Consider the following 26256-nt stretch of genomic DNA (forward strand, 5'->3'; position numbering starts at 1 on the left):
AGTATAGGCAGGGCAACCAGAATAGGAGAATTCTGGGAAGAGGAAAGGCTCAGTCTTCAGTCATCACCCAGACACAGAGGAAGCAAGATGAGAATGCCTCAGTGATAAAGGTACCAAGCCACGTGGCTAACACAGACAAGAATTATGGGTTAATGTAAGATATAACAGTTAATAAGAAACCTGAGCTAATAGGCCAATCAGTTTATAATTAATGCAAGCCTCTGTGTGTTTCTTTTGGGACTGAACGCCTGCAGGGCCAGGTGGGACAGAAACCTCTGTCAACAGGAAGTATTACACTTATTTGGCTTCACAGGGTCCTTGGATTTTTTGTTGTCTCTTCTTCTGCAGAGCCCTAACTCTCAGGATAACCCAGGCAGCGAGCTAGGGTATGTTCCTTTTCATCACCAGAAATTCCAAATGCCCGGTACTCTGGGGCTACCGTCTGCTTCTCTTTGAACGTCAGTAGGCTTCCAGGAGGCTATACTTTGAAATCCGCCGGGAAGTTTAAAGGGTAACTGGTGATGGACACCTCTTGGACCAATTGTGCTCTCTGGAGGTGGGGCCCTGGTGTGAGTAATTTGTCAAGGCTCCCCAGGTGATTTTAAGGTTTAGCCAAGGTTGAGAATAGCCTGTCTGAAGCATCTGTTTCTACACTCCGTCCACCTGAGAGGCTCAGCACTGCGTCCACTCTCCAGATTTCTCCTTGCAAGTCCTCCAGCAGTAGCTTGACCCCGTCTGCTGTCTTTCACCCAGGAATTTATCTGTCTACTCTGTAGCTAGGACTGGGAAATAAATGTAATTATGCACCTATGTGGGTATTGGATATGTTTTTGCCACTGCCCCAAATCTCTTATTCTTGATTTCCTTCTAGGTGTCTGCTTTCGTCTCAGTCTCAAGACAGTGGCTGTCTTGAGACGCTGCTTCCTTATCTTACCCCACCTTGCACGTTAAACAACCCATTTCCCTTAACCACAGTGATGGGTTGGGGGATGGATGGGTCTGTCCCCAAGGCAGGCCTGTCAATCACAGTGAGACCTAATACATTTTGGCTTGACCTGTATTTCTTGCTAGACTCGAACATAGGAATGGGACTCTCTGAGCATGGGGCCCAAAGAGAGAAAAACTAACCTAGTCCAGGGGAGGGACCCTGTTCTTGAAGACCACAGTCTAGCGGAGGAGATTCAGAAGGCGAAAGGAACGGAAGGAATAGGACAGGTAACAGTCTATAGGCAGCCCAGGTGTCGGGGCAGCACGACCTGGGTGTCCCTGTGCCCCTGTAGGCAAGTTCAGCTGGCTGGGTAGTTACAATCATTTCTATTTTTGCCTCAGAGGGTTGGATTCTGTTGGGAGTCAGCCAGTGAGGTCCAGCCTCTCAAGGTTGTGGGCTGCAGAGGACGGGCCCCTCCCCCAGCAGCAGCAACTTCCCAGCCCTCTTGAACTTCAAGCTCATTGGCACCCCTTCTCTCCTTTCCTTGTCTTGACTGAAGCTGTGTCTTACAGAGCTTTCTAACAAGTTTCTCTTGCCTCTGGTCTCTGCCCTTCTAGATCATTCTTTCTGCGGATGCTAAGAAGATCGAAGACACACACCTGAGTGTGCTGTCTCCCTACACCAACGCTTATGCTGGGTGTCCCCTGCAGCAGACAGAAACAAGTTCAAACCTCTCACGTGACTCCCTGGCACGTCACACCATCCATCACTGAGCCAGCCGCCTGGGCGTTTCTGTCACCAAAGTATGTTTGTGTTATTCCCAGTAATGCCCTTGTATCTCTCTGCTGGGTGTTGGCTTTCCCTCGCAAATTTCCTTTAACGCCATATATGCCTTTTCTGAGGCCTCATTTTGGCAGAGGAGTATCTCATGAAATTTATTAGTTCTCTTTTGCTGGCTAAGTCGTCTGAGGTCCTAGGCCTGCTCAGAATAGGTGCTCAGTAAAGATTCAATCAGTGGGTAAACCCTATCAACAACCTTGGGGATTTCTGGGGTGGGTGGATTTCGGAAAGATGCAGGCCAGCCAGTAGAACACAGAAGATTGTTTATAGCTCACTTTTCTTTTTCTAAAATTAACTACTTTATTATTTTAAAACAATCTTTTCATTTTACATACCAATCCCAGTTCCCACTCCCTCCCCTCTTTCCACTCCTTCAACCTTCTCCCCACCCCACAACCCATCATCTCCTCAGAGAGGATAAGGCGTCCCATGGAAGGTCAACCAAGTCTAGTATATCACTTTGAGGCAGGATCAAGGCCCTCCCCCACTATTTCTAGGCTGAGCAAGGTATCACTCCAAAGAGAACAGGTTCCAAAAAGCCAGTTCAAGCCCTAGGGATAAATCCTGGTCCCACTGTCAGTGGCACCACAGTCTGCCCCAGCCATACAACTGTCAGCCACATTCAGAGGGACTAGTTTGGTCCTATGTGGGTTGCCCTGCTGTTAGCCCGGAGTCAGTGAGCTTCCACTAGCTCAGGTCAAACAGCTCACTTTCTAAGGGAAAGCACTTAGCTAGTTGGGAAACTGAAAGGTCGGAGGCTGGTGGTCCAGTTTTATCTTAAAGAGACAGGTTATCCACTCCTCTCTGACCACCGTGGAAGGCTCTCCACATAGGTGAGCAAGACGTATGTGGCAGGAAGTGCATGAGCTGCTTCCGTTAAGGGAATAGCCTCCAGGGTCCTCTGACTGACTCTAATCAAATTTATTTTTTGAGATAGGGCCTCATAGGGCCCAGCAGGCCTCACACTCACTGTGTTGTGCAGAATGATATTGAATTCTTGATCCTCCTGGCTCTACTTCCCAGATGTGGAGATTGTGTACAAGGACCACTTCATCCAGCTTCTGGTTAAAATGTTGATTATTATGACCATACCAATTCAGGGAATGGAAATTTCACCCTAGTTCTGCCTCCAGAGTCAGTACGCTAACTCTGCTGTAGCAATGACGTAATACAACAGGCACTGACCTAGGCACGAACGGTTACCATCTCATCTCTCTTCCTAGTGTCCAGTGAAGCAGCCCACTTCAGAGATGGGAGCAGTGAGGTCGAGAGGGGGAAGACCTTGTCCAAGGTCTCAGGGACAGCCAGTGGCTGAGCCAGGACTCAGGGCTGTGTGATGCCCGTTATCCCCTGCAGTCTCCCTGTGATCCTACAGCCCTGTCCATAGGCACCGTACATAGAGAGCAGCTGTAACCCAGGTTATCTCGTGAGCTTGATGTCTTTTCACACATGGTGCACACAACTGAGTCCTGTTGAATCTCTCTCTGATCTATCCTTTGTCCTTCCATGGCGGTGGTGGGGCTGGGACCTGTTCTGGGGCTAGGTGGTCAATATTTGTGGAAGGAATAATTGTTTTTCTATCTTCACAAATGTGGCCTAGTAGCTTTATAACAATTAACAATTATCCATTAATTTATGACTTAAGGTATCTGCTTCATATGCAATTGAGAGAATTGGACAGTCACGCTTGGAAACCATGTCCAGTCTTTATCAGTAACAGCAGAAACCCAGCTCCCTAGTAATATCATGTCTATACACTCCAGCCTAATTTTGCTGTTGAAAGAAAAGCTATGCATAGATAGGATGCAGGTTTTGGAATCAGTTTAGTAGGCTGTGAGCAGGACTGCTTCCAGAGACAGCCCAGAAGGAAGTGTCAGCTTGCTCCGCAGGTGGGAGGAGAAGAATTATCTTGTGTTAACTTGTTTGCATTTGATGTAGATAAGACTGGAGAGAGGGCAAGGATCCAGCTGTAGCGTGAAATGTATTTCTAACTCGGTTTCAATGTAAAACATTGAAAGTTGTTGATTTCAATGGCTTGATGTAGGAGGCATGCAAACATCATTAAATCATCAGGCTTTGCCTTACTGACACGGAGACCGAACATTGTTCTGATCACTTGTTCTGCGTGCTCACCTTTCTGGTCCTGCAGCTGGCTAACATATGCAGGGCTGAACGTGTGGGAAGGTCTCAAGAATGTCCCTTTTCTTTGTACAGTTATTGATTGTTGTGTGTGTGTGTGTGTGTGCACGCACACTCGTGGGCACAGGCGGATATGTCAGAGGACAATTTACCAGTCACTTCTCTTCTTCACTGTGTTCAAGGGATTGCACTCATGTCCTCAGAGCTCAGAAAGTGCCCTCACCTGCTGAGCTATCACCTCCATCCGTTTATTTTTTAATTCGTTAATATTCTACTTTAGTTGATTTTAGACTCTGGGAAATGTTTCAAAACTAGTATAGAAAAGTCAGTTGTGGTGGTGCACACCCTTAATCTCAGCATTTGTGAAGCAGAGGCCAGCCTGGTCTACAAATCAAGTTTCTGTTCAGCCAGGGCAAACAAACAAACAAAATAGCGTAGCACTTTTCCATGGTCCCTCTGCCAGATACCCCCTCTTTTGTTTGTTTGTTTTTAAGGCTAGGTCTTAGTACGTAGCTCTGGCTGTCCTGGAACTCACTTTAGGGTTTAATTTTTTTGTCTTTAAATTTTCATTTATTATTTGTGGGGGCAGGGAGGGCTTGCATGCCATGTGTACGTGCATGTGGAGGTCAGAGTACATTTGTGCCGTGGGTTCTCTCTTATTTACGTGTTTCTGGGGATTGAACCCGTTTGTTGCCAGGCCTGTTTGACAAGCACCTTTACCCAATGAGCCATCTGGTCAGCCCAAGATTTAACCAGTTTTTCTCCTGTTTCAAGATCTACTCTAGCCCCACATTGTAAGTCGCTGTGTTCCGCAGTCTCCTCTGGTCTTGGCAGCTCTTTCATCTCCTCTTGTGTGTGATGATGTGACAGCTTTGAGGATTGGTCGGGTGTCTCGAGGACGGTTCTCACGCTCTGTCTGTAGTATTTCTCTCTAGTGGACGGGTGTTATGGGAATATCTGAGGGAATATCACCTAAGTGAAGGCCCTCCTTGTCATACCCTCCCGGAAGAAGGATGTAACATCCATGAGACATCATTGGTAATACTAACTCTAGCCTTGTGTTAAGACAGCAGCTCTGAGGGGCTTTCACTATAAGGGAACTGTTCCATTTTCTATAGCCTGTCATTTGGAGTCATGTCATGAAGCCCTGCTGTGCTTAAGTGGAGCAGGGGTGCGGTGATGGTGATGATGATGGTGATGATGATGATGGTGATGACGATGATGGTGGTGAGGGTGATGGCTATAGCTTGCTGATGAGCAAGGTTATGTGACATGGTCCAGTTAGGAAGCAGACTCCTCGGCCCAACATCTGTACCTAGTGGTCCTTTCTGGAAGCCCTTGATACTTGCACAGAGCTTGTGGTGGTCAAAGCCTGGCTTCCAGGCTTCTAAAGCATGGCTTGCCCTGCTTATTTTCAAATACGGCTGTATCCTAATGCTTGTTTTCATTTTCCCAACTCCTCTGCTTCTCTTCTGACTTCTCCCCTGTCTGTTCTCACCGGCTTGCTCGCTACATCCTTGCTTCCATAGAGGCCCTCCAGGTAAACATTCCCTCCACCCTCCCTGCCTGCTGAGGTGGTACCTCTTCCCCTCTCCAGGACAAGCTCTTACTAGGCCTAGATCCCATCCTCCCGGCTTTCTCCAAGACCACGCCCCTTTCTCACATTTTCAGCTGTCCCCAGCACTGTCCCCTCTTGTACCCAGTTGATTGACCTACATAGGCTCTCTTTGGCCAGGCCTCAACCACCGGCCAGCACAGAATCTCTCTCTTCATTTTGGCCTTCTTGAAATAGTAGGTTTCAGTCTCTCTCTCTCCATTGTCAGCTTGGGCCACTGAGATAACAGGGAGAGATGTTTCACAATGCAGTTTGCCTGCGCAGGCTCCCACGGAGAGCCTCTCTAATAGGGAAATGAAATGTCCATCTCTTGGGAAGGGTCCAAGATGATGAATGAGCGCCCGTAAAGACTGCTCCAGAGGATGAAACAGAGTGCAGAGCCATCAGAGAGAGTTCTCCAGAGAAGCCCCCAGCCTTAGTTGAAGGAGAGGGGTCGAGAAGCAGAGGCTGCTCTCCCCATGCCTCACCTCTGGGAGTAGCTTGGAGAAGGTGGAGGAAAGACAGCAAGTCCCTTCCCAAACCTGGAGTCTGAGCCACCTTTCCTGCCCTCCCTCCCCCAAAGCTGTCTACCCAGAGGACAGCCAATTTAATCACAGAGCATTCAACCTCCAAGATGGTTCTGCCTTCCGCTGACCGAAGCAGCTGGTGTGATTCACCACCCCACGGGCTCAGCCTCACTGCATCTTGCCAAGCTGATGGGGGTGTGGGTGTGCCCTCTCCATCAGTGGAGCAGAAGGGAACTCCCAGCCAGGCCTTGGGGCACTCCTTGGCTCCTTCACTCAGAAACTCTGTCTTCCATACCCCAGTACACAGGAGCTGGCTTCTGTTTGCTATTCCCCATCTGCTGGCTTCTTTCTTGGATCCTATAGTGACACCGTACCCATAGGCACCTTGGCACAGGCCTGGGCTTTGGAAGTTAGCTTGTGTTAGATGGGTTTTCTCGAGGACTGAGTGGCAATTAGTCTTGGCTCTCAGCAGGCTCACCTGTGTGCACAGACCTTGACCAATTCTACGTAGAGGGGGTTGGGTCTATTTGCCTGCATAGTCAACAACTATTTGTGGAAGTCTTTGAATTCCCATGATAGGGAGTGGGGCTACAATGATGGGCAAAATGCCACACTTTCTAAGAGTTTGCAGGTGTGTCTGGAATAATAAACCAATAACTTTACATCGGAGACTACCAACAATGAGTGCAAGGAAGAAAAATGCACAGGTACCATGCCATCCATAGCCTTGGGTAGCGTCTCAGAGGAAGTGACAGTTTAGCCGGGATCTGAGGTACAAGTAGGAATTAGGAGGAGAAAAATCTTCCCAGCAGAGAATAAATAGTACGTGGGAAGGCTGAGAGGATGGCCAGCTGGCTGGAGAGCAGAGAGCAAGGGCAAGTGAGATGAGAAAAGGCTGAGGTGGTAGTACCATCCCAAGGGCAGTGGAAGGGAAGCCACGGATCAAATTGTATTCGAGAAACTTCTGACTGCAGTTTAGACAGGGGGCTGGTGCTCTTGTGGGGTGAAGAAGTTAGCTAGCAGGTAACAGCTGCCCAAAGGGGTATGAGGGCAGGGGCATGTTCCAGTTGCTTGTCCTTGTCTTCCCTGTCCAGAGATGGCCCGTCTTATGTGGGCAATGTTCGCGCGGCAGCAGACAAGCCCGTGGAAGGCCCAGGTGTGGCGGGGGTTTGATAGTTAGGTTGGCGCCAGGGCTGGTCTTTGGTAAGGAATCAGGACCTGGTGTGTTGAAGGGGGCTGAGGAGACCGCCTTTAGCCAAGCTTAAGGAAGCCTCTTAAATTTTGCTAACCCGCTATGTCGGAGATGTGCAAGTCTTTCTTTACCCAGGGAAGAGTCAAGGCAGCAGCTTTGGATGTAGGAACCTCCCTGCTATGTTAGCCTCCAGGATTTTAACGGGGTTGTTACTCTAAGGCCACCAAGCCACACAGTAGGCAGAAGACGAAGGTGGGCTTTTAAGGGGGAAGGGGGAGCAAGACGTGTTCCTACCGTCTCAAACTCTGGGGACCTGAGCTCTAATCTGAGTATGTGACCTTGGTCATATCATTTACCCCTTCTGAGGGGCTTGGGTTCCCCCATCTGCAAACTAGAGGTGGCCAAAAAAGTCCCTGCCAGCTGCCACTTCAAGTCCAGCAGGCGGGACATCCCGCCCGAGGCGCAGCGCCAAGCCTGGCAGGGCGCGCGGGTGCGGGGTCGACCCAGGAGAGGAGGGGGCTGCGGGAAGAAGCGGCGACTGCGCGGCAGCGCGCGCACGGTGGTGGGGGCCGGGAGGGGGGGCGCTGCACGCGTTGCCGCTCCCCCGGCTCCAGGCGGGCGGTGGCGGCGGCGGCCCGGGGGCCACGAGGTTACGTAAGGAGCGGGCGGGAGGCACCGGCGGCTCCGCCCGTGCACGGCCGCCCAGCCCCCGGCCGCCCAGCCCCCGCCCTCCCGGCCGCCTGCGCCTGGCGGCGGCCCCGATACCGGCAGAAGAGCCGTGCAGCCGGCCGAATGGAGCGGCGCCGGGGCTGAGCCGGGCGCACTCGGGCCGCCGCATGTGCCGCGCGGGGAGCAGCTGCCGAGCGGCCGGAGAGCGAACGCCAGGGGCCCCGTCGGAGCGGCCGCAGGAGCAGCGCCGGAGATGGGGTGAGTGAGCTCGCGGGGAGCCCGCGAGGGGCTCCGGGCCGCCGGTGGCGTGCTGCGGCGGGAGCTCGGGGGTGTCCCCCGGCCTGGGCGCGGACTTTGCGCCGGGAACCCACGGACCTTCCCCTCTCAGCCAGCCGGGCGCGGGGACACCTGGCGGGGACCCGCACCCGGGCTGGGCTCGGCGCTTCAGCCGTTCTGTGGTCTCCTTGCCCCTGGAGCGACCAACTCCAGGGCCTGGGTCTGGGACTGTGAAAAGCAGCTTGCGGTCTTCATGGCTGCATTTAATGCCAGCGACAGGGAAATCGAAGTTTTCCTGGAAAGGAAACACACCCAATAATAACCCTTCGGCGTAGGGAGAGTGGACTTGCAGGCAGCACTGAGATGGCTGAGGATGGTGAAAATCTCGAAGGAACCTAGGTGAGGCTCCAGATGTTTGGGAGGGAAGTTGGAATACTCGGTTGAAGTGACTAATGTTTCTGAGTATATAAAGTAATTTTTAAAAGCACGATTGATTTCTCTTCGGCGTCTCTCCGAGCAGCAGGCGCTGTGAGTCAGGAGCCACGGTGCTAATAACACAGTAACTGCTTACCTCTGCTCACCGGTGTGAGCGCACGCTCACGGTGTTTCTCCGTGCAGGGAATGATTAGCGTGCTTGCTCTCCACCTGAGGAAACTGAGGCCCGAGTAGTTGGGCGACTTCTTCCAGCTTGCACAGCTGTTGGCTTTGTAAAAGGGGAGAAACTAGTGCGTGGTGGTTGTTCATCGGCAGAGGCCAGGCCACGCTGCCTGACGGGCCATGAGGATGGCGGAGTGAACCAGAGGTCTTGAATCTCTGTCCCCTGCTGCTGGGCACAGAGTTCTTCAAACAGCCCTTCGTGGGACCCAGTTGCTTCTGCTGTATATGTCTAGAGAACTTGCTTCCCTTTGGGGATGGGAAGGCATGGGTACAGTGGAAAGAGGCAAGATTGCCCTGGTGGCCTGACCAGTCCCTATAGGTCAGCGGCTTTCCAATGCCTTGCTCCAGGCAAGTCTCTGGAGTCGCTATCTCCAGGGGCAGGTAGAGTTTCGGAGGGAGTGGGGGCAAGCAAGAGAGAGCTTGACTGTGGCCAATAGGAACACGGGGGACCGAGGGGCCCAGCGGAACTTTGCTTAGGAATATTGATGCCTATCCAAGAGATTTAACATGTTGAGCAACTGGGGTGGGTGTGGGGGGGCGGTGATAGACAGAGTCTACCCTAGCTGGGAGGCAGGTTTTTGTAACATTTTTCAGCCGTCTCTCAGCAGATATGAAAGAGCTGATCTCTGAGCAGTGGGGAACCTTTGAGGCTCTCAGATTTCATACTTAAAAACTAAATCTTTGGGAGGGAGTTAGCAATGTAGGTCTCAAGATGGAAGATAAAAGGACCTGGTAATTTTAACTCTTCTCCCGCCCCTCCCCGTCAGATGACAAAAAAAACCCAGCCGAGCACACTTGCATATCAAAAACAAATATTGAAACTCTGTGGTTAAAAATATGTCTGTGGAAATGAAAATGTTTACTCACAAAAGCTTAAAGAAAATACCAGAAAATATTTTTGTGTGTGTGTGTGTTGTTTTTGGAAAAAACAGGGAGGAGTAGCTTGGGCATTTTGTTTAAACGCCGAACATGTCTTTCATGTAATTTTAACATCACTCAATAAATATGTATTACTCATCCTTGTAGCTAATAGCTGATGTGTAGCTCTTACCTCTCCCTGCCATTTTAAAATAGATTTTCCTCTGTAGTTTATGAGACTGTACAAGCCATAATGGTAAATTGAGATGGCGCTAAAGGCTGGATAAAGGGTTCAGACAGAGGAGGTGGATGGAGGGAGCCATTTTAATAAAAAAAAAAAAAAACCAGGACTACTGCCATCCTTTCTGAGAGTTGTGTGGGATGGAAAGGAAGAGCCAATAAGAGCAGCCTGTAGCAGACCTGGCTGTGGTCCTTGTCAGAGCCTTGTTGGGGCTCTATAGGAGAGACCTGGCAAAGACAGAAGGAAACAAGAAAACCAGCCCGCCACCCAACTTCACTTTCTCCGCTGAGACTGCATTTCCGCTCAGGTGTCTACCGCCCTTTCTCTTCCGCGAAGTGTTCTGCGTTCAGTATCTGATATCTCCAGGGTTGGTGCTAGCATCCCCTGAGGCGACTACTTTGTACAGGCTCCTTACCAACATCCGCTTCCTTGTGTACTCCTTGTCTCCCCTTTCACAGACCAAGGCTATAGATAGACCTCCGTCTTCCTGCCGGGCCAACAGCAAGAACGAAACAGCCAGGCTTCTCCTGCCTGTTTGCGGAAAGGACAGTCTTTCTTGCTGTCCAGTGGCTCTCTACTGGTGTAGACTCCGCCCATCCCCTTCCACCTTTCCGAGGACTGCCTTCTTAATGTCCCCCAGCATCAGTATAGGAGCGTGGTCCAGTTCAGCACTGTCCGATAGAACTCTCTGCAGTGCTGGAATGTGCTAATCTCTAGGGTCAGTTATGGCAGCCTGCTGGGAATGTGCTAATCTATGGTCAGTTACAGCCGCCATCAGCCACTTGAGGCTCCTGGGCACTTGAGATAAGCCTAGTGTGTTTCAGGACCTGGCTTTACATAGCCGCATGGAGCTAGCGGCTGCCATATTGGGCAGCACAGTTTGGCCTTACTCTCCATCCCTGTCCCGTCCCCATCCTGCATACCCATCCTGCTTCTGTTCCACTTCCTTGTCCTTCTGAGGATATAGATCGGGCAAACCCTTAGTCTCCGTTCATTTTCCCTTCCTACCGTTTGCTTGACTTCTATGCTCTAGCCTGGCTTCTGCCTCTACCTCAGCGTAGACCCTGCCCTGTCTCTTCCCACCCCTCAGCCCCCTTGATTCAGCTCCCTCCCAGCTCCTCTGAGGCCACACCCTCACAGCCTGTCTTTGCTCTCCCTTGTCCTGGTTCCTGACTCTGCCGATCGATTCTCTCTTCCCTGGTCTTCTTATCCCATTCCTCGGTTTACCGTCACTGCCCACATGACTTGAAGTATGACTGCCTGTCTGCCGTCAGCCCTACGTTTTATTTCCACCACAGGCCTTTCTCGGTGCTTCTAATTCATCCATCCTTGGAGCCCTTGCCGTTGCCTCGAGTTCCCAGCTTCCCTTGGTCCTCCCACCGCAATCGGTGGCCCCATTGCCTTTCTGATAATTTGCTGACACCCTTGGTTCACCCCATCCCATATCCTATGAGTTGCTGTTGGCCCTGTGAGTTCTACTTCCCAGGTTCATCTGGAGCATGCCCACTCTCCAGTAACCATAGCGCCAACTCTTATCCTGGCCACCATCGCCTCCTCCTTGGATGGATAAGCTTTTCAGCCCACCACCATCTTCTGCACTGGGTTACTGTCAATCCATTCTTTGCCTGGGAGCTGAGGGACCGGCTTTTAGGATTGCAAATCAGATCTTTTCACTCTCTTGTCTAAACACCCTCCAGCAGAGAAAGGCAGGGGGGCTCTGCCTTATCTCCAGCGTCACTAGTCACTCCTGAGGCACTTCATACATTCTAAAGATTCCTGGCCCCCTTTGGGGAGAACCCCACCATCCTTCTCCTCCCAGTCCCCCCCCCAGGACCTCTTTCTTTCTTAACCTCCCCTCAGCATCAGTGTAAGAGCTCAACATTGTCCTGGAGGACTCTCGCAGTGCTGGGAATGTGGGTACCTGAAATCCCCCCACCCTGACTTCGCAGACATCCTCTCCCCTTCCTTCACACTTGGACCCAGGATGAGCGTTTTCAGCCACCACAACCAGAACTCTGGTTCCCATAACTCACACAGCCCCACCTGTGTAGCCCACAGTGCCTCGCCATCGCACACCTGTCGTCATTCAGGTCTCGTTGACCAGTTTGTACCCCATCATCCTCTAGTCATTGCACAATGGTAGGACTCATCTTTTCACCAATGTGCGTACAGTGACCGACCTCGCAGGCCTGCCGTAAACACTTTACGGCCGAGTCACCGTTTGCATGGTGGGAGCCTTGCTTGGATGTCAGCCTGAAAGTTACGATGCTTTTTTTTTTTCCTTTGGATTGCCTTCTATATTTTCTTGAGTGGGGAGTCACAGGACCAAGAGAGAAAGGGATCTCATTTGGATCCAGTTTTGTTTTAACGCCCAAGCGGGCATTCTGCTTTTATTGTGATGCAGGTTCATTTTAGGCTGTGTGTTGGCACCCAAGCACTAGAGCCGTGAATTAGCCTCTTTACTGTTTATAAGAGGCCAGCAGAAAAGGCTGCTTGTCAGCTGTGTGACTCCTAGCTGAGTTTGTCAGTGTTTACCATAAGATCCACTGTGTTCCTGGCCCGCCTGCGGTTTGCGCTTGTTCTCTTGAGCCTCAATTACTTGCAGCGGATGAAGGTCACAGCCTTGGTGATCTGATACAGCTGGCTGCCTTCCCGTGCTCTATACTGCCTAACTTCTGGTATTCTTTCCCACCTCGGAGCCACCCTGTGTTCTCTCACAAGTCACAGGGCTTTCCTTTGGGCTTTTAGTTAACTGAAACATCAGTCTTCCAGGGACTGGAAACTTGGCTCAGTGGTTGAGAGCACTGGCTGCTCTTCCAGGATACAAGCTTAATTCCTAGTGCCCACAGGATGGCTCACAACCATCAGTCCAGCACCCTCTTCTGGCCTCCTCGGGTACCAGGCCCACACGTGGTGCATAGACACGCGTGCAGATAAAGCACCCATCACATGAAGTAAATATTTACACATTTAAAAATGAGTTTGCCTTCTCCTGGTCCAGTTTTTGTTGTTATTCAACTACATTAAGGTTAATTCGAATCCTTCATCTGTGAGGCGGTGCTATTGGGGACCCAGGGATGAACAGGCCCATGGTTAATTCCTGCCTCTGGGGTTTTATGTCTTTTAAAAGGGGAGAGAAGCCGCATGTGTGGGTACTTGCTTTGTCTTTAATGCTGTGCTGGAAACAAAACGTTCCCTTCTGAAGGGTATAAAAGGAGATGGTGGGATGGCCGTACATTTGGGGAGTCTAGGGAAGATGTCTTGCGGAAGAGGTACCCAAAGGCTGTTGTCAGGTAGGATCACGCTGGTTCAGTTAAAAAGCGGTCCCCTTCAGTGTCTGCACTGGAAAAAGTCACAAAATTGGGAAGGGACTAGATACCAGATACATAGATATCAGCCGAACCAGTATGCAGGTATGAAAAAACATTCTCTTTGGATTGTTTTTGTTTTGTTTTATAAAATTCAACTTATTCGACAACCTTAAAAAGGTAAGGGAATGGGCTCCAAGGTGCTGAGAGAGTGGATCTTAGGTAACCAGTTGGAAGGCCTCTCTATAAAGGTGGCTCCCAGGCCTAAAGGAAGAAAAACACGCCACAGAAGATATTTGAGGGGAGAGTGTTCTTGGCAGAGTCAACAGCAAGCACAAAGGTCCTGAGGCAGGAGCATGCCCAGCATGTTAGTGAGCAGTGAAGGAGGCCAAGTGGTGTGGAGGTCGAGGGTAGCAGGGGCTGGGCACAGTGTCTAGGGTCATTTCTATTTGGGGAGATGTCCTCATTCCTATTGGAAGCCTCTTGCCATTCTTAACCTTGCTGGTTGTTAGGACTGGCCAAGGTCCCGTGAGTAGCCTGTGCACAGTCCCCTGAAGAAGGACTTGGAGCAGAGTAGGTGGTTTGCCTTTCTTAATGGACTCTGGTTTGTAGACATTACCATCTCTTTTTTCTGTAATGCCTCTGGGGGAACTTGGCGTCAAGTGTGTGGTCACCCTTGGCACACTCATTAGAGCTCATTTTTAATTGTTCTTCCTAGCTCCTAGAGCGTGTGTGTATGCACACGTGTGCGCACATGTGTGTGCGCTTTTCAGTATCTACACACGTGTGAAGGGAGACAAAAGATTGGCATTGAATGTCTCTGTGTATGTGTCTGTCTCTGTGTGTGTGTGTGTGTGTGTGTGTGTGTGTGTGTGTCTGTCTGTCTGTCTCTCTCTCTCTCTGTGTATGCCTGTCTGTCTCTGTGTCTGTCTGTCTCTGTGTGTGTCTGTCTCTCTCTCTGCATATGCCTGTCTGTCTCTGTGTGACTGTAACTGTCTCTGCGTGTGTCTGTCTGTCTGTCTATCTGTCTGTCTCTGTCTCTGTCTCTCTCTCTCTCTCTGTCTCTCTCTCTCTCTCTGTGTCTGTCACTGACTTTCTCTTTTGTGTTTTGAGAAAGGATCTCTCACTGAATCCAGAACTCACCGTGCCAGTGAGCCCCTGGTTTCCACATTGTACTGTAACACCACACCCAGCTTTTATGTGGGTGTTGGAATCTGAACTAGGGTTCTTATTGCTTCTGCAACAAGCACTTTTTACCCTCTGGGCCGAGCCCACAACCCTCTAAGAACACTCTGGCGTAGTTTACGGCCCCATCCTTACGTTGCCTCTACCCTTTCTCGTCTCCTGTTTGGTTTGTTGTTGTTGTTTTTAAACAAAGTGAAAATAGCTTTTCTTTTTTTTTCTAATTATAAAAACATTGCCCGCTCATACTGAAGAACAGTGTGAGGAAGGAAGTGAAAGTGATTTTGCATCCCACGTCTTGGGAAGAACCTTCTTCAGCACTTGGGTGTCTATCTTTGCAGACTCTCTTCCCTGTGTGTATGACTGAGTGTCTAGATGTATGTCTACAAAGGGAAACATATTTTTAACAAGATGAAATCACTCTATATGTCTGTTTTGTAGCACAAATTTTTACAACAACAAAAAATGTCTTGAATGGCCGTCTCTCCTGCTAGTAATTATAAGAACACAGCATTATTTAAATCTACGCCTAATTCTAAGTGGTCATTTTGCCAAATCTGATACATTTTTGTAAACCTGCTAGGAACAAGGCAGAGTATTTTTTTTTTTAAAGGACTTTTCGAGAATTCCTAAAGGCAGTTCTTGGCTTTAAGTGAATTACTGAAGGAAAAAAAAAACCGGCAGAGGAGACCAAGATCACAATTAGCACCGGGTGATTTGGGAGCCTGTGCGGTTCTGGGTGAGTCACTGCTCCGGAGTGAACCGTGGTGAGGACGTTAAGGACTTCTCGTCGTTGCTAAGGTTGGGTGGTGGACTGAGACCCAGCACACCTCCCTGTTTAAAAATACGAGGCAGAGTAATTCTGCCCTGAGTCTCCTCACGAGCAAGAGCACCATGTCCCACTTAGGAACCGTTCTGTGTTTCAGAGGACCGTGTCCTATCTCTTCAGAGGAAATTCCCGTAAGGAAAGGGTTGGCAGGGATGTGCATGCAGGAAGGACAGTATATTCCTTTCTTAATTTTAAGACCCTTTTTTTTTTCATAAAAAAAAAAAAAAAAACACCAAGCACCAGGACTGGGGCGGTAGCTCAGTGATAGAATACTTGCCTAGCATGCGCAAGGCCCCTGGTACGATTTCCAGCACGTCAGAATACACTCAAGAGTGAACACCCGTGTAAACTCAGCAAGTCTCTTCGGCCTGAAGCTTCTAAAACTTCTCTGGCCAGTGGGGGTAGACACAGAGACCTTTCATTTGAGAAGACAAGAGCGTCCCTCAGCTTTGTCTAATGCGAAGCAAACAGCACCCACACGGCGTATTTACAATAGAGAGAAGGGACTCGGGGAACAAGTCCCTGGTTTACAGGCCCTGACCTTATGGATGTTGAGAGTTACATTTTCTTAACGAATCGAGCGAAGAGCTGCATGGCGAGGCGCTGGGGTGGAAAGATCGGGGTGCTGGTTTCAATTCCCTGGCCCCTCAAGCCCTGCTGTGCTGTGTTCCCACATCTTCTAGGTATTGGGTGTGCGGGCGGCCCCCAGTGTATTTATAGGTTTGGAGGTGAGAGCTGGCGTCATGCACCGGGCTCCTAGCAGGGTGTGTTCCGTGTGGGAGGAGGCAGGATGGGAGCCTCTTTGAAAGCGCGACGAAGTCTCCGGTACTTCTGCCACCAAGGTGCCGTTAGTCATATGGTATCATCCTGGTAGAAATTATTTAAATTATATTTCAAATTAGCTTGTGGGGAACACATTTAGACATTTGTCAAAGACTAAAGAGATTTTTTTTCAACATTTTTATTCATAAACTTGCTAGTCTCAGTATTCCTCAGAGAAATTAGAGATCATGGACTCTCTGCCTTAAGAAACCATTTGGTACGTGGGTGCCTCCTGGCCAAGGAGGACTATTGATCCTGGCTTCTTCCCACTGTGCTGGCGTGGGGGACAGAAGCAGCCTCTGCTGTTTGCCCTGCCTGGGGAAGCCTGGGTCTGGATCCCTCCCGAGAATAGCTGAGGCCAGCCAAGCCTTCGGTAGCCTGGGGTATCCTGTCTGGGTCACGGGGCAGGGCTGTCCACAGGGACCTAATTAGGGAGGAACATTGCAGACTCGCTGCTTGTGCTTTGGAGCCCTTCTGAGATCTTTAATTGGGAAAGTGCTTAATTGGAGTTGTTCAGATAAGTGGAGTAGAAAGGGTTGCTTTGGCTTCTGCCGTCCTGGGAGAGAAGGGTAACTGAGAAGGGCCTCATGGGAAAGGGGATGCCGCCTGTGCTAGCCGGGATGTTCCAAGGGGCAGGGCGAGTGGCTGTTGGTGATGGTGGCACTGAGACATACTTTAGCTCGGATGATGTGAAGACGTGGCCTCTGCCTCCTCCAGGTGGACTCAAGATGGGCGTGGCTGTTTCACCCGCCGATAAGCGTGTCCTCATGCCGGGCTGTCTGTCAGTGGAGCTAGGATGGGTATGAGTGAACAGATCAGACCCCAGGCTCCCGGCTGCTGTGTGAGCATGACCAGTCGTCTCGTCTCTGTAAGAAGCCCTCCTCTCTCTCCTCCCATCTCATCCCGCTGAGCTACACCAGAGTCTCAAACCCACTGTCCTTCACCTGATAACTGGTGGGGATGTCAGGGAGCAGTTAATCCTGCTACCAGAGTGAGGCCATTCCGAAGGGAAGAAATTATTTTGGGGAAATTATTCTAGAGATGGTAATGAAGGGTGGCAAGGAGAGCTAGGAGATTAGAAAAAGAGACCTTACAGCAATGGTTCTCAACCTTCCTAATGCTGGTGACCCTTTAGTACGGTTCCTCGTGTTGTGGTGACCCCCCCCAACCGTACAGTTATTTTCGTTGCTACTTCATAACTGTAGTTTTGTTAGTGTTGCTATGGGTTGTCATGTAAATACCTGTGTTTTCCAATGATCTTGGGCCACCCCCTGTGAAAGGGTCATTTGACCCCAAAGGGGTCGTGGCCCACAGGTTGAGGGCCACTGCCTTACAGAAAAGAGCCACGGTCCAGGCAGGAGGAGGTGAGAACAGAACAAGACAAGAGCAGACACCGCACAGGGCACTGTGCGAGCCTTGGGATGGAGTCCACACGGGCCAATAGACACGCGTGTGGGGATCTCACGGGGATTGGGGGCTCTTATGTACTTGTTTAATCTGGACTCTCCATACACGTTCTTGAGAGAGGCCTCGCTTTCGTAGTTGAAACTGGGTTTGGGAGGTTCGATAGCCTGTCCAAGCTCTTAGCCAGGAAGTGGCTGAGTTGGGAATCAAGCATGATCTTGTTAGAGAATAAAGTTCACGTTCTCTGGGTACAGTTTCTGGAGGCCAGCATCCTCGTGATGGAATTGCTGGAATGAGGGATGTAGATTGAGTTGTCAGCAGTGCGGCTCTTTCTAGGGTTTGTGGCTGATGGTGGTGACCCTGGCTCGGGCTAGGCCCAGAAGAGGGGGAAAAGGCGGCTTTCCCGGAGGAGTTTCGTGTCAGGGCGGGGGGGGGGGGGGAATTTCCACGTATGGCCCTCTAGAAGTGCAAACTCAGCAGCTGGGATAGAGTCACACACAGTCTAGGGAGCCGCACACAGTCTTGGGAGCCATCGCCTGAGATGGATTGACCACCCATCTAGAGGTAGAGATAACACTTGAAGAATCACAGGGGGTGAAGGGAATGAGACTGAGACGCTGAGGCTAAGATGAAAGGCTGGTTGGAGAAGCATGGGAGATAAGGCTCTTTTGTGGATCGTCCTCAACAAGACCAGGGACTTCCTTAAGCGCAGAGGATGGCGGGACCCAGAAGATGGCTACTGCAAATATTGTGGTGGTGGGAGTATCAGGGCCATGATGGATTTGAGAGCAGGTTCAGCTCCGTGGGATAGCACAGATCCAATCACAGCAGAAACTCACTTAAGGGGTGACTGTTGGGAAGGGAGAGGAAGGTAAATGCAGATGGAGGTGCAAGTGAGGATGACTTGGGGTCCAAGGAAGGGTGAGTTTTGTTCTACAAGAGGCAGAGAGCAAAGCAAAGGGGCTACTGGAGACATCAGAGAACAAGGCAGTGAGGATGGAGGCAGGCAGAAGCAGGATGTAGGAGGAGTGGAGCCTCCAGAAGAGATTCAGGAAGAACTTCAGAGCAGGTGTATACTGCAGCCCTCTGGTTTATCCACTTGCTTGTTTTGCAGTGCTGGAGATGGAAGTCTGGGCCTCACACGTGTTGGTAAGGGCTCCGCTGTGGAGCTGCACGTCCATCCCTAGGATTATTTCACTGGCGGAAGGAGAAGGAGGGGGCCTGATCTGCTGATTGTTCCCTTTCAGTGCAAATTTAGGATTATCTAGGAGCCAGGGGCTAGATCAAGGAGAAAGGGAATGAATTGATCGCGTGCTGTAATGGATTGGGGCAGGGAGTTAGCTAAAGCAAATACAGATTTATCACCAGCCTTCAGGGAACTCTTGAAGAGTCAAGATTATTTTAAAGGTGGCCACAGCTAGGCAACTTGCCAACGCACTGAGAGATCTCGGTGTAGGAGCAGAGGCAGCCCTAGGTCCCATGGTCAGCGACAGCGGCTACTCTGACCAGATTCTGAGTGCTTTGCCATCCATAGGTGGGGGACTCGTGAGGAAGGAGCACCTGCTCCGTCCTCTGGGTGACCCCTCTGCCCTTGCATCTTACAGTAGCATTGTTCTGTTGTTAATATCCTTCCAGACTTTCTCTTTAAAAAATGCATTAAAATTCTCACCAGTGTGACCCCTGTGAGTAATGAGATCTCTAAGTTTATTAACCTCTGGGAGAAGTGGATTTTCTTGCTCCATGGGAGCGGATAATCTCCGGGAGGGAGCCGAACGTTAATGTACATACTTGAAGGGTTTGCTGAGAGCATGGTCAGTGTGGGCGTGGCTGTGGGGTTCTGCTCTCCCACACTGTGTAATTTGGCGCCCGTCCCACGGGAGATGGATGGGTGATCTCCCCACACTGCTGTCCCTCAGCCCCCTCAGAAGCCCCTGGTTGTGATGGATGGAGAAACAGAACAAGAAGCTCTTGTTTCTTCAGGTAATTCCGGTTGTCTGGGTATGGGGACGAGAACGCGGAGACGGGAGTACTGAGCCATGAGCAGACGGGACTGTCTAGACAGCAGGCCCTTCACGTGGTCCTGTGTGACCGTGCTGACACATTTTCTCCTCTGTCACCCCAATGATGGCCTTAGATCGCACATGTGTGGATACTTGACATAAGCTACTGAGGAGGCGTTTGCTGAGTAGTGATGACGCAGGATTTCAGCCTCATTAGTTTGACATTTCCAGGGTTGTCACCTAGCCCAGCCTACCTGTCCTCTCTGTACCCTGCAGCATCTGTGCCCCTCTATGTTGTTTACCACATAAAACATGTCATGTTCATTTGAAGCCATGCCACCAGTGCCATAATCTAACCAGTACTCTGTACTGGAAACAATTATAGCCACATTGGTAATTAAATATTTTCTAATATTACATTAAAAAAAGAAGAGACAGATGAAGCTAAAATTTTAATATGTATTTTAATCCACCAAGTCCAAAATACTATTCCACATGGAATCGTTGGTGAGTAAAATGTCTACCCACCCCATCCCCTGCCATTTGCATCTTAGTGAGTGAGACAGACTCTGCTTGCTCCTATGAGCACACCCTTCCGCCTCCAAGAAATCAACCCTATAAATGAACCCACCAGTAAAAGTCTCTGCAAGTTGTCCTTGGAGGGAAAGGCATGGTGGCTGAGACTGACTTCAGAACGGCGGTGCATGGGAGATGCGCCTCTGACGTTGCCTTGCATGCAAAGCAGGGAACCAGCGTCTGGGTGGAAGGAGAAGCCAGGGCACAGACCAGGAGTGGAGAGAGTGGTCCTGAGTGCTTGAAAGCCTGGAAGCAGATCATCCTGGAAGGAACTCAGCAAGGGAGGGAGGGGACCCAGGCAGGGGGTGGAGGAAGAAGCAGTCCAGGCCCAAGTCAGATGTGACTGTGGGAAGTGGCAGGGACACGGGTCTGAGGAGACTGAACAAGCCTGAGCAAGGCTGGCAAGATGGCTCAGTAGGTAAAGGCACTTGCTGTCAAGCCTGACGACCGGAGTTCAATCCTCGAAACCCACTTGAGGGAAGGAGAGAACTGACTTGTCTAATCATCTATTAGTCAGCTAATATTTTGTGTGTGTGTGTGTGTGTGTGTGTGTGTGAAAAGCTGAGTAGGTCTGAAAGGCTGTGACAAGATCATTATTAGGCTCCAGGGCAGTGGCACTCTATGGAAAATGAGTTGGAAGGGGCAAAAATTAAAGCAGGGTGACTCTGTAGGTCAGAGTGAATGCCGAGGCTAGCAGGCCACGTCGCAGTGGTTTCCATACGTGGTCTGTTAGAAGTTAGAATGTCACAGGAGGGCATGACGTACAGGGTCAAGAAGAGGGAGGAAGAAAGGACTTTGGCATAAGCTGCTGGTAGAGGTGGAGGATCCTGGAAGAGGAACCATTAGGAGGGAGGCAAGGAGGCCCAGTCACATACCAGCGTGCTCTCTTTGAGAAGGAAGCAGTTGGTTATGAGACCCAGCTCAGCAGGGATGTTGACTGAAAAGCCTGGGCAGTGTCACTGAAGGAGCGGGCAGGGATGAGCCTGGAGCACTCACCCTTTATTGGGTGGCCAGACAGAAAGAGCTAGCAAAGAGGATGGAGGAGGGGTGGCTGGCTGGCTGGGGAGGGAAACGAGCTCCCGGGAGGTGGTGTGGTGGCTGCTGGTGTCCTGGCATAAGTCAGTGTCAAGGCAGGGCAAGGAGCCAGGCGGGTTGGAAGGCCCACGGGAAGCAGGAAGGACCGTATGGGAGGACCAGGAGTGAGCATAGCTGTGGAATTGAATGGCTGCTGCAGGAGAAGGCAGGCAACAGAGAAGTCTCATCCTTGACAAGACGAGAAGCTCGGTTCAGAGCCACAGGGGAAGGGCTGTCCCTCAGAGAAGCAAGGGGGACGACTTTCTTTGAAACAGGAGGCCATTGTGAGGCTTGGGTGTGATGGGAAGGTACAGGAGTCCCAGGTCTCTGCCTTTGACGAGTGGTAGGCTGGGTCATCAGCTGAGCAGGGTGAGGGTGGAGAAGGGGAGGATGAGAAGGTTTTGACTGGGATGGACGGCACGCCCACCAAAGAAACACAAGCCTCTGAGCCGTTGGAGAGTGACAGTTTGAGGTCAGAGAACATGAATTTGAAGTGAGACTCATCCACCCAGTTTGCCCAGTGGCTTGGGTGTGGGTTGCCTACATTAGGTCCGGGTGCCACCGCCGTATTGGGAGGCAGGGTTTCTCCTAGGACTCTTCACAGTGATGGACCACAGGTGGGTGTGGGCTGTCCAGCTAGGTCATGGCTGATGGAGAGGGCTTAAGTCTGGATTGGAGAGTCTTGTGAGGTGGGAAAATTTGAACGGGTTAGAAGGATGGAGGGGCCACGAGGAGTCCATGGTGGGTCCCGTGTGTGGCTGTGGGCAAAGGTCACTGAGGGAGCATGAGGAAGGAGGCCTGCCGTGGAGGGACCAAGGGACCTGGCACAGTGTAGTTGGGTCTTCTATGAGGGGGACATGACAAGATTGTGGGGAGAAGCTGGAGCTCTTGATCAGTGACAAAGTGACATGGAAGCTGGTACCTGGGATGGCCTGGCCTCCCAGGGCTTGGAGTGAGCTACAAGGGGACCAGCTGCCTCCATTTGTGTTCTGTGTGCTTGTGTAGAAGGGACAGAGCAGCTTGTGATTTTGGTGGGGATTGTCCTCTGGGTTTAGTTAAGGGGTGAAGGGGAGGGCAGGTATTTGAGCAGGGACAGCTGGTGTTGACCGAATTCTGGTGTTTTCACAGAGCCCAGGTAGTCTTTGGAGAGTAAATGAAGATCCACCCAGACTTGGAATACATAGAGCTGGGGGATCTTGGGTGATGGGTGACCAGTAGCCCCACTGGGTTCTCCCTGGGGTGGTGTGTGGACCCGAGACAGGGCTTTTGTGAGTGAGAGAGACCAGGGGATATCCAGAGATGATGAGTTTGCCCTGATTCAGCTTAGGAAGGTGGTCGCCCCCAAAGGTGAGTAAGGCTTTAGCTAAAGTATGAAGGAATTCTAAGGGAGGGAACAAGCATCGTTACATTTTAGCTCTGGGCGGGTGCCCAAGAGCAGCCATCCAAATGCAGATGGTGGAAGGGTTGTTTTGAGAAGCAGAATGAGAGGGTCTGGGCGAATGTTCTACAGGAATGCTTCAAGAGAAGGGTTCTATTAAGTGACTTTTCCAGGGGAAACATCCGTCCATCCTAGATCATCAGTGATGGACTAAAGAAACAGTTCCACCAAAGTCTAGCTTGGGGAGCCAGTGAACTTAGTCGGGGTTACCTACAGGAGGGTGGGTGGGGGCTACCTACAGGAAGTGGGTAACTTACTGGCAGCTCCATCGCTGAAGAGAACACGTTCCACTTCACTTAGAGATCCATTTGTATGTTCTCTAGGAGGGCCAGGCCCAGGGCCCTTCCTTCTTCCAGGAGGGAATGTTAGTGGGCCCATCTCGGCAGGGTCTTGTTGAGTAGTCCTACCAACTCTGGTTTAAAGTGGCAACAGCTTTGTTGGGCCTGGATGAGAGTGTTCCATAAAAGCCCCCCACCACTTTATAATTCTGATTTCTTCTACGATAGTCTTTCCCTTGTCTACTCGGATAAATATGTGTGAATAGGTTTCTTTTTTAACTGCTAGCATATATTACTTGTACAAAATCATGGGTTCTGCTGTGACATTTTCACGTATGTGTGTGAGACGCTTTGATCGTATTCAGCCCCCTTCACCCTCCTGTCCCCCGGCTCCTCTTGTTTCCCACTCTATCCAAATAGGTCCCCTTCTATTTTCATGTCTTCAAAAATCTATTTTGTATATGAGAAGGGCTCTTTTTCAACATTTTAATATATTTTATTAATTCTTTGAAAATTTCATACACTATATTTCAGTCATGTTAGTCCAGGCCCTGTTCCTCTCTCACACTCTCCCCAGATCCACCCCAGCCTCATGCCTTTTGCTGTTTTTATTAAATCACTCATCAAGTTCAATTTGTGCTGCCCGCGTGCTCCTGGGTGTGGGGCCAAACTCCCAGGGGTCACACCCTTAAAGAAAACTGATGCTCCGTCTCCCAGAAGCTCTCAGCTGACAGTGGCTTGCGCCTCAGTTAAGGGTGGGGGACTTGAGAACCCCTTCCCCCTCCGCGCTAGAATACTGACCGGCTTGATGGCGTGCAGTCTTGTGTAGGCACCCACGGCTGCTAGGAGTTCATGAACACAGCGGCTCATACTTTGGCTCTTTCAGTCTTTCTGTGGCCTCTTCTATGAAGTTCCTGAACTTAGTGGGGGTGTTGAGAAAAGGGGTTCTCAGTGTGGAGTCTGGGGCTCCCCCTCTAACAGAAGTCATAGATATGCCAGAGTTTTTCCCTAAATCCAAAGGGTCCGTGACCCCAAAGAGATTGACCCTGCTTAAAGAACTTGGGTGTATATGACTTAACGAAAGGAACCTCACCCCTTGGACCCAGGAGTGAGGATAGGGGCAGGAGAGGGCTTTCTCCTCATAGCTACCAAGGGACAAGGGCCTGGCTCTGTGCTTAGCCAGCTGGTGGGATGTAGGTCAGCAGGGAAGAGTACCTGTTTGGTTCCCTGCGATCAGTCAAGGAGCCCGAGAGCATCTGTTACCATGGGTCTGCCCAGGGCAGATGGCAGAAGTAGGCGGCCCGTGATGCTGGCAGAGGCTCTGTCTACAGGTTCTTGTGGGGAGGAATAAGCAAGCTTGAGTGTGGCCAGTTGTTCCTGGTCCCCAGGAGACGGAGGGCTGAGCCCGCCAGCAGCTACAGAGCCCTTAGACTCCCAGGCGTGCAGCTAAGACGCAGTAGTCCCTGACTCCAGCCCATTTCCTTCCCGGAGACAGCTGTTAAATCCTGCCTTAGCCAGTGTTTAGGACTCAGGACCCCAGTGCCCATGGCCCTCAGCTTCCTCCTCTGCAGTGGGAAGTGTTTTATATATCGCCGTTAGGGGTTAGAGGCCACCCTCAGTTACCCAGCTACCAGGCTTTCTCCTGTGATCTGGAGTCAGCACACTACCCCACCCTCCCTAAAACATGGCACTCTGTATTCCCAGTGACGGGGAGGGAGCAAACTCCCTTACTTTGGCACCAACAGAATCTGTTTTGCTAAATTTAAAGGTGGCTCCTCTGGGACCAAACTGCTTAATACATTGGCTTTCTCATGCCGCCTCCTCAGCTCTTCCACCATTTGCACCCTCCCCCTCAATTTTTGGTAGTTTTTTTTTGTTCTGTTTTGCTTTTTGTTTGTTTGTTTGTTTGCTTGCTTTTGACACAGGGTTTTTGCTGTGCGTCTCAGGCTGGCCTTGAACTTGCTGTAGTCCTTCTGCCCCTGCTCAAGTGCTGGGATCACAGGCCTGCTCAGCTACCCGGTACCTGGCTTGGTTTTCGTTGCCTTTCTTTTTCCTTCCTTCCTTTTTTTTTTTTTTTTTCCTCTTTAAGTAGGAGTGCTTTATCAAAGGAAGAATATTCTGGAAAACTGGAATTGAGGCCTGACTGAAAGACATATCATTTACTTCAAGGGAGGGATCTAAAAAAAGCTACTCCTTGGCTTCCCCCATGAATTTTAAATGCTCTACGAGCTCTACCCCATGAAGAAAACAATGCCTCGTGGTCTTAAATAATTAAACGGAGAACACTGAGCGTGGCGGCATCTGGCCAGGCTGGTCACACCGTGAGCCCCAGGAGCTTCTCTCTCAAGGGTAAAACCAACTGGGGGACCTGTGGAGGTCGCAAAAAAAAAAAAAAAAATCAGCTTCTAATGCTGCCTGCTAGGCATTTGGCAAAATTGATACAAGTGCAGAAATGTCACAGAAGATGGGGAGGTGGCACGTGTTACCACAAGAGCGTCCTCCGAGCGGGATCAGCTGTGTCAGCCCAGTGACCCCCTTGTCTGGTCTCATCTGCTTCTCTACTGCCTAGGGCTGGCCATGCGAGATGACTGTGGCCTGAGACAAGGTCTTTGTCTTCCCTACCACTGCTCTATGGGCACTGGTTTTCCCCACATACATAGAAATTTCTGGAGAATCTTTGAGGAAAGGAGAAGGCTACTTTTTTCCCCTCCCTTCATTTCTTGGCTGCCTGCCCATTCTGTGACTTCACGGGCTTTGCCTTTTGGGCCACAGAATGATATAGTATACAGACATAGGGGTGGCCACAAGGTCATTGTGGGACCTCACTTGCCGTCTGTGGAAGAGGGAGTTCTGCCGGGCCAAGGGATCTAGTCTTTCTTGATCACTCCTTATTTCATCCAAGCTTCACGTTTCAAAAATAAAGAAATTGGAGCTGAGAGAAGCCAAGCCATTTGATTCAAGTCCCACAGCCGAGGCACAGGATGGAAGTGGTGGTTTATATGTTGTCCTCAGAGGCACGCCACTCTACAGTTCATATTGTGTAAGACTTTACGGTCCCACAAGAAAAGGAAAGCAGGCTTTCAAGAGTCCAGCCAGGGATCTGAAGGATAAGGCTGGGGCGTACCTTCAGGGAGTTGTGGCCACAGCACTTTAAGGAAGCAGGGGGGGAAGGTACAGATTTGCCCCGATGTGAGTCAGTCGCCTGACTCCATCCGCCCAGATCAGGTGATGACACAGCTCTCTTCCCTTCTGCATCTCTGTCTCCCATCTTTTTCCTGGTCCTTCCCGCAGATTTCGGTAGAGATTCTCGGAATGACTGGACGTCTGTCCTTTTGTGTTGCTCCTCACAGTCACACTTCTTAAAAGTGTTAATCCAGATTCTGTAATAGAAATCCAAATGTCAGAGAAGTAAACCTGCTGGGCT

General features: G+C 50.6%; 1 protein-coding gene across 4 annotated transcripts in view; it reads left to right on the plus strand.

The window, feature by feature from the left end:
- The first annotated feature begins 1589 nt into the window (after positions 1-1589).
- Homer2 (homer scaffold protein 2) overlaps positions 1590-26256 on the plus strand; it is a 102771-nt gene continuing 78104 nt past the window's right edge. For 3 of the 4 annotated variants that reach the window (XR_007593942.1, XM_050154075.1, XM_050154076.1), the window contains exon 1: positions 1590-1731. Coding sequence is in view for 3 of the 4 variants with exons in the window: in XM_050154075.1 (XP_050010032.1) it covers positions 1619-1731 (113 nt within the window). In the remaining variant the exon portion in view is untranslated. Of the gene's footprint in view, positions 1732-7847; positions 8148-26256 lie in introns of those variants that run through there. The other variant, XM_050154077.1, reaches the window with a different exon arrangement.

Source organism: Alexandromys fortis, unplaced genomic scaffold (genome assembly GCF_014885135.2).
Source record: "Alexandromys fortis isolate MF-2015 unplaced genomic scaffold, M_Fortis_MF-2015_v1.1 scaffold_86, whole genome shotgun sequence".
NCBI lineage: Eukaryota > Metazoa > Chordata > Mammalia > Rodentia > Cricetidae > Alexandromys > Alexandromys fortis.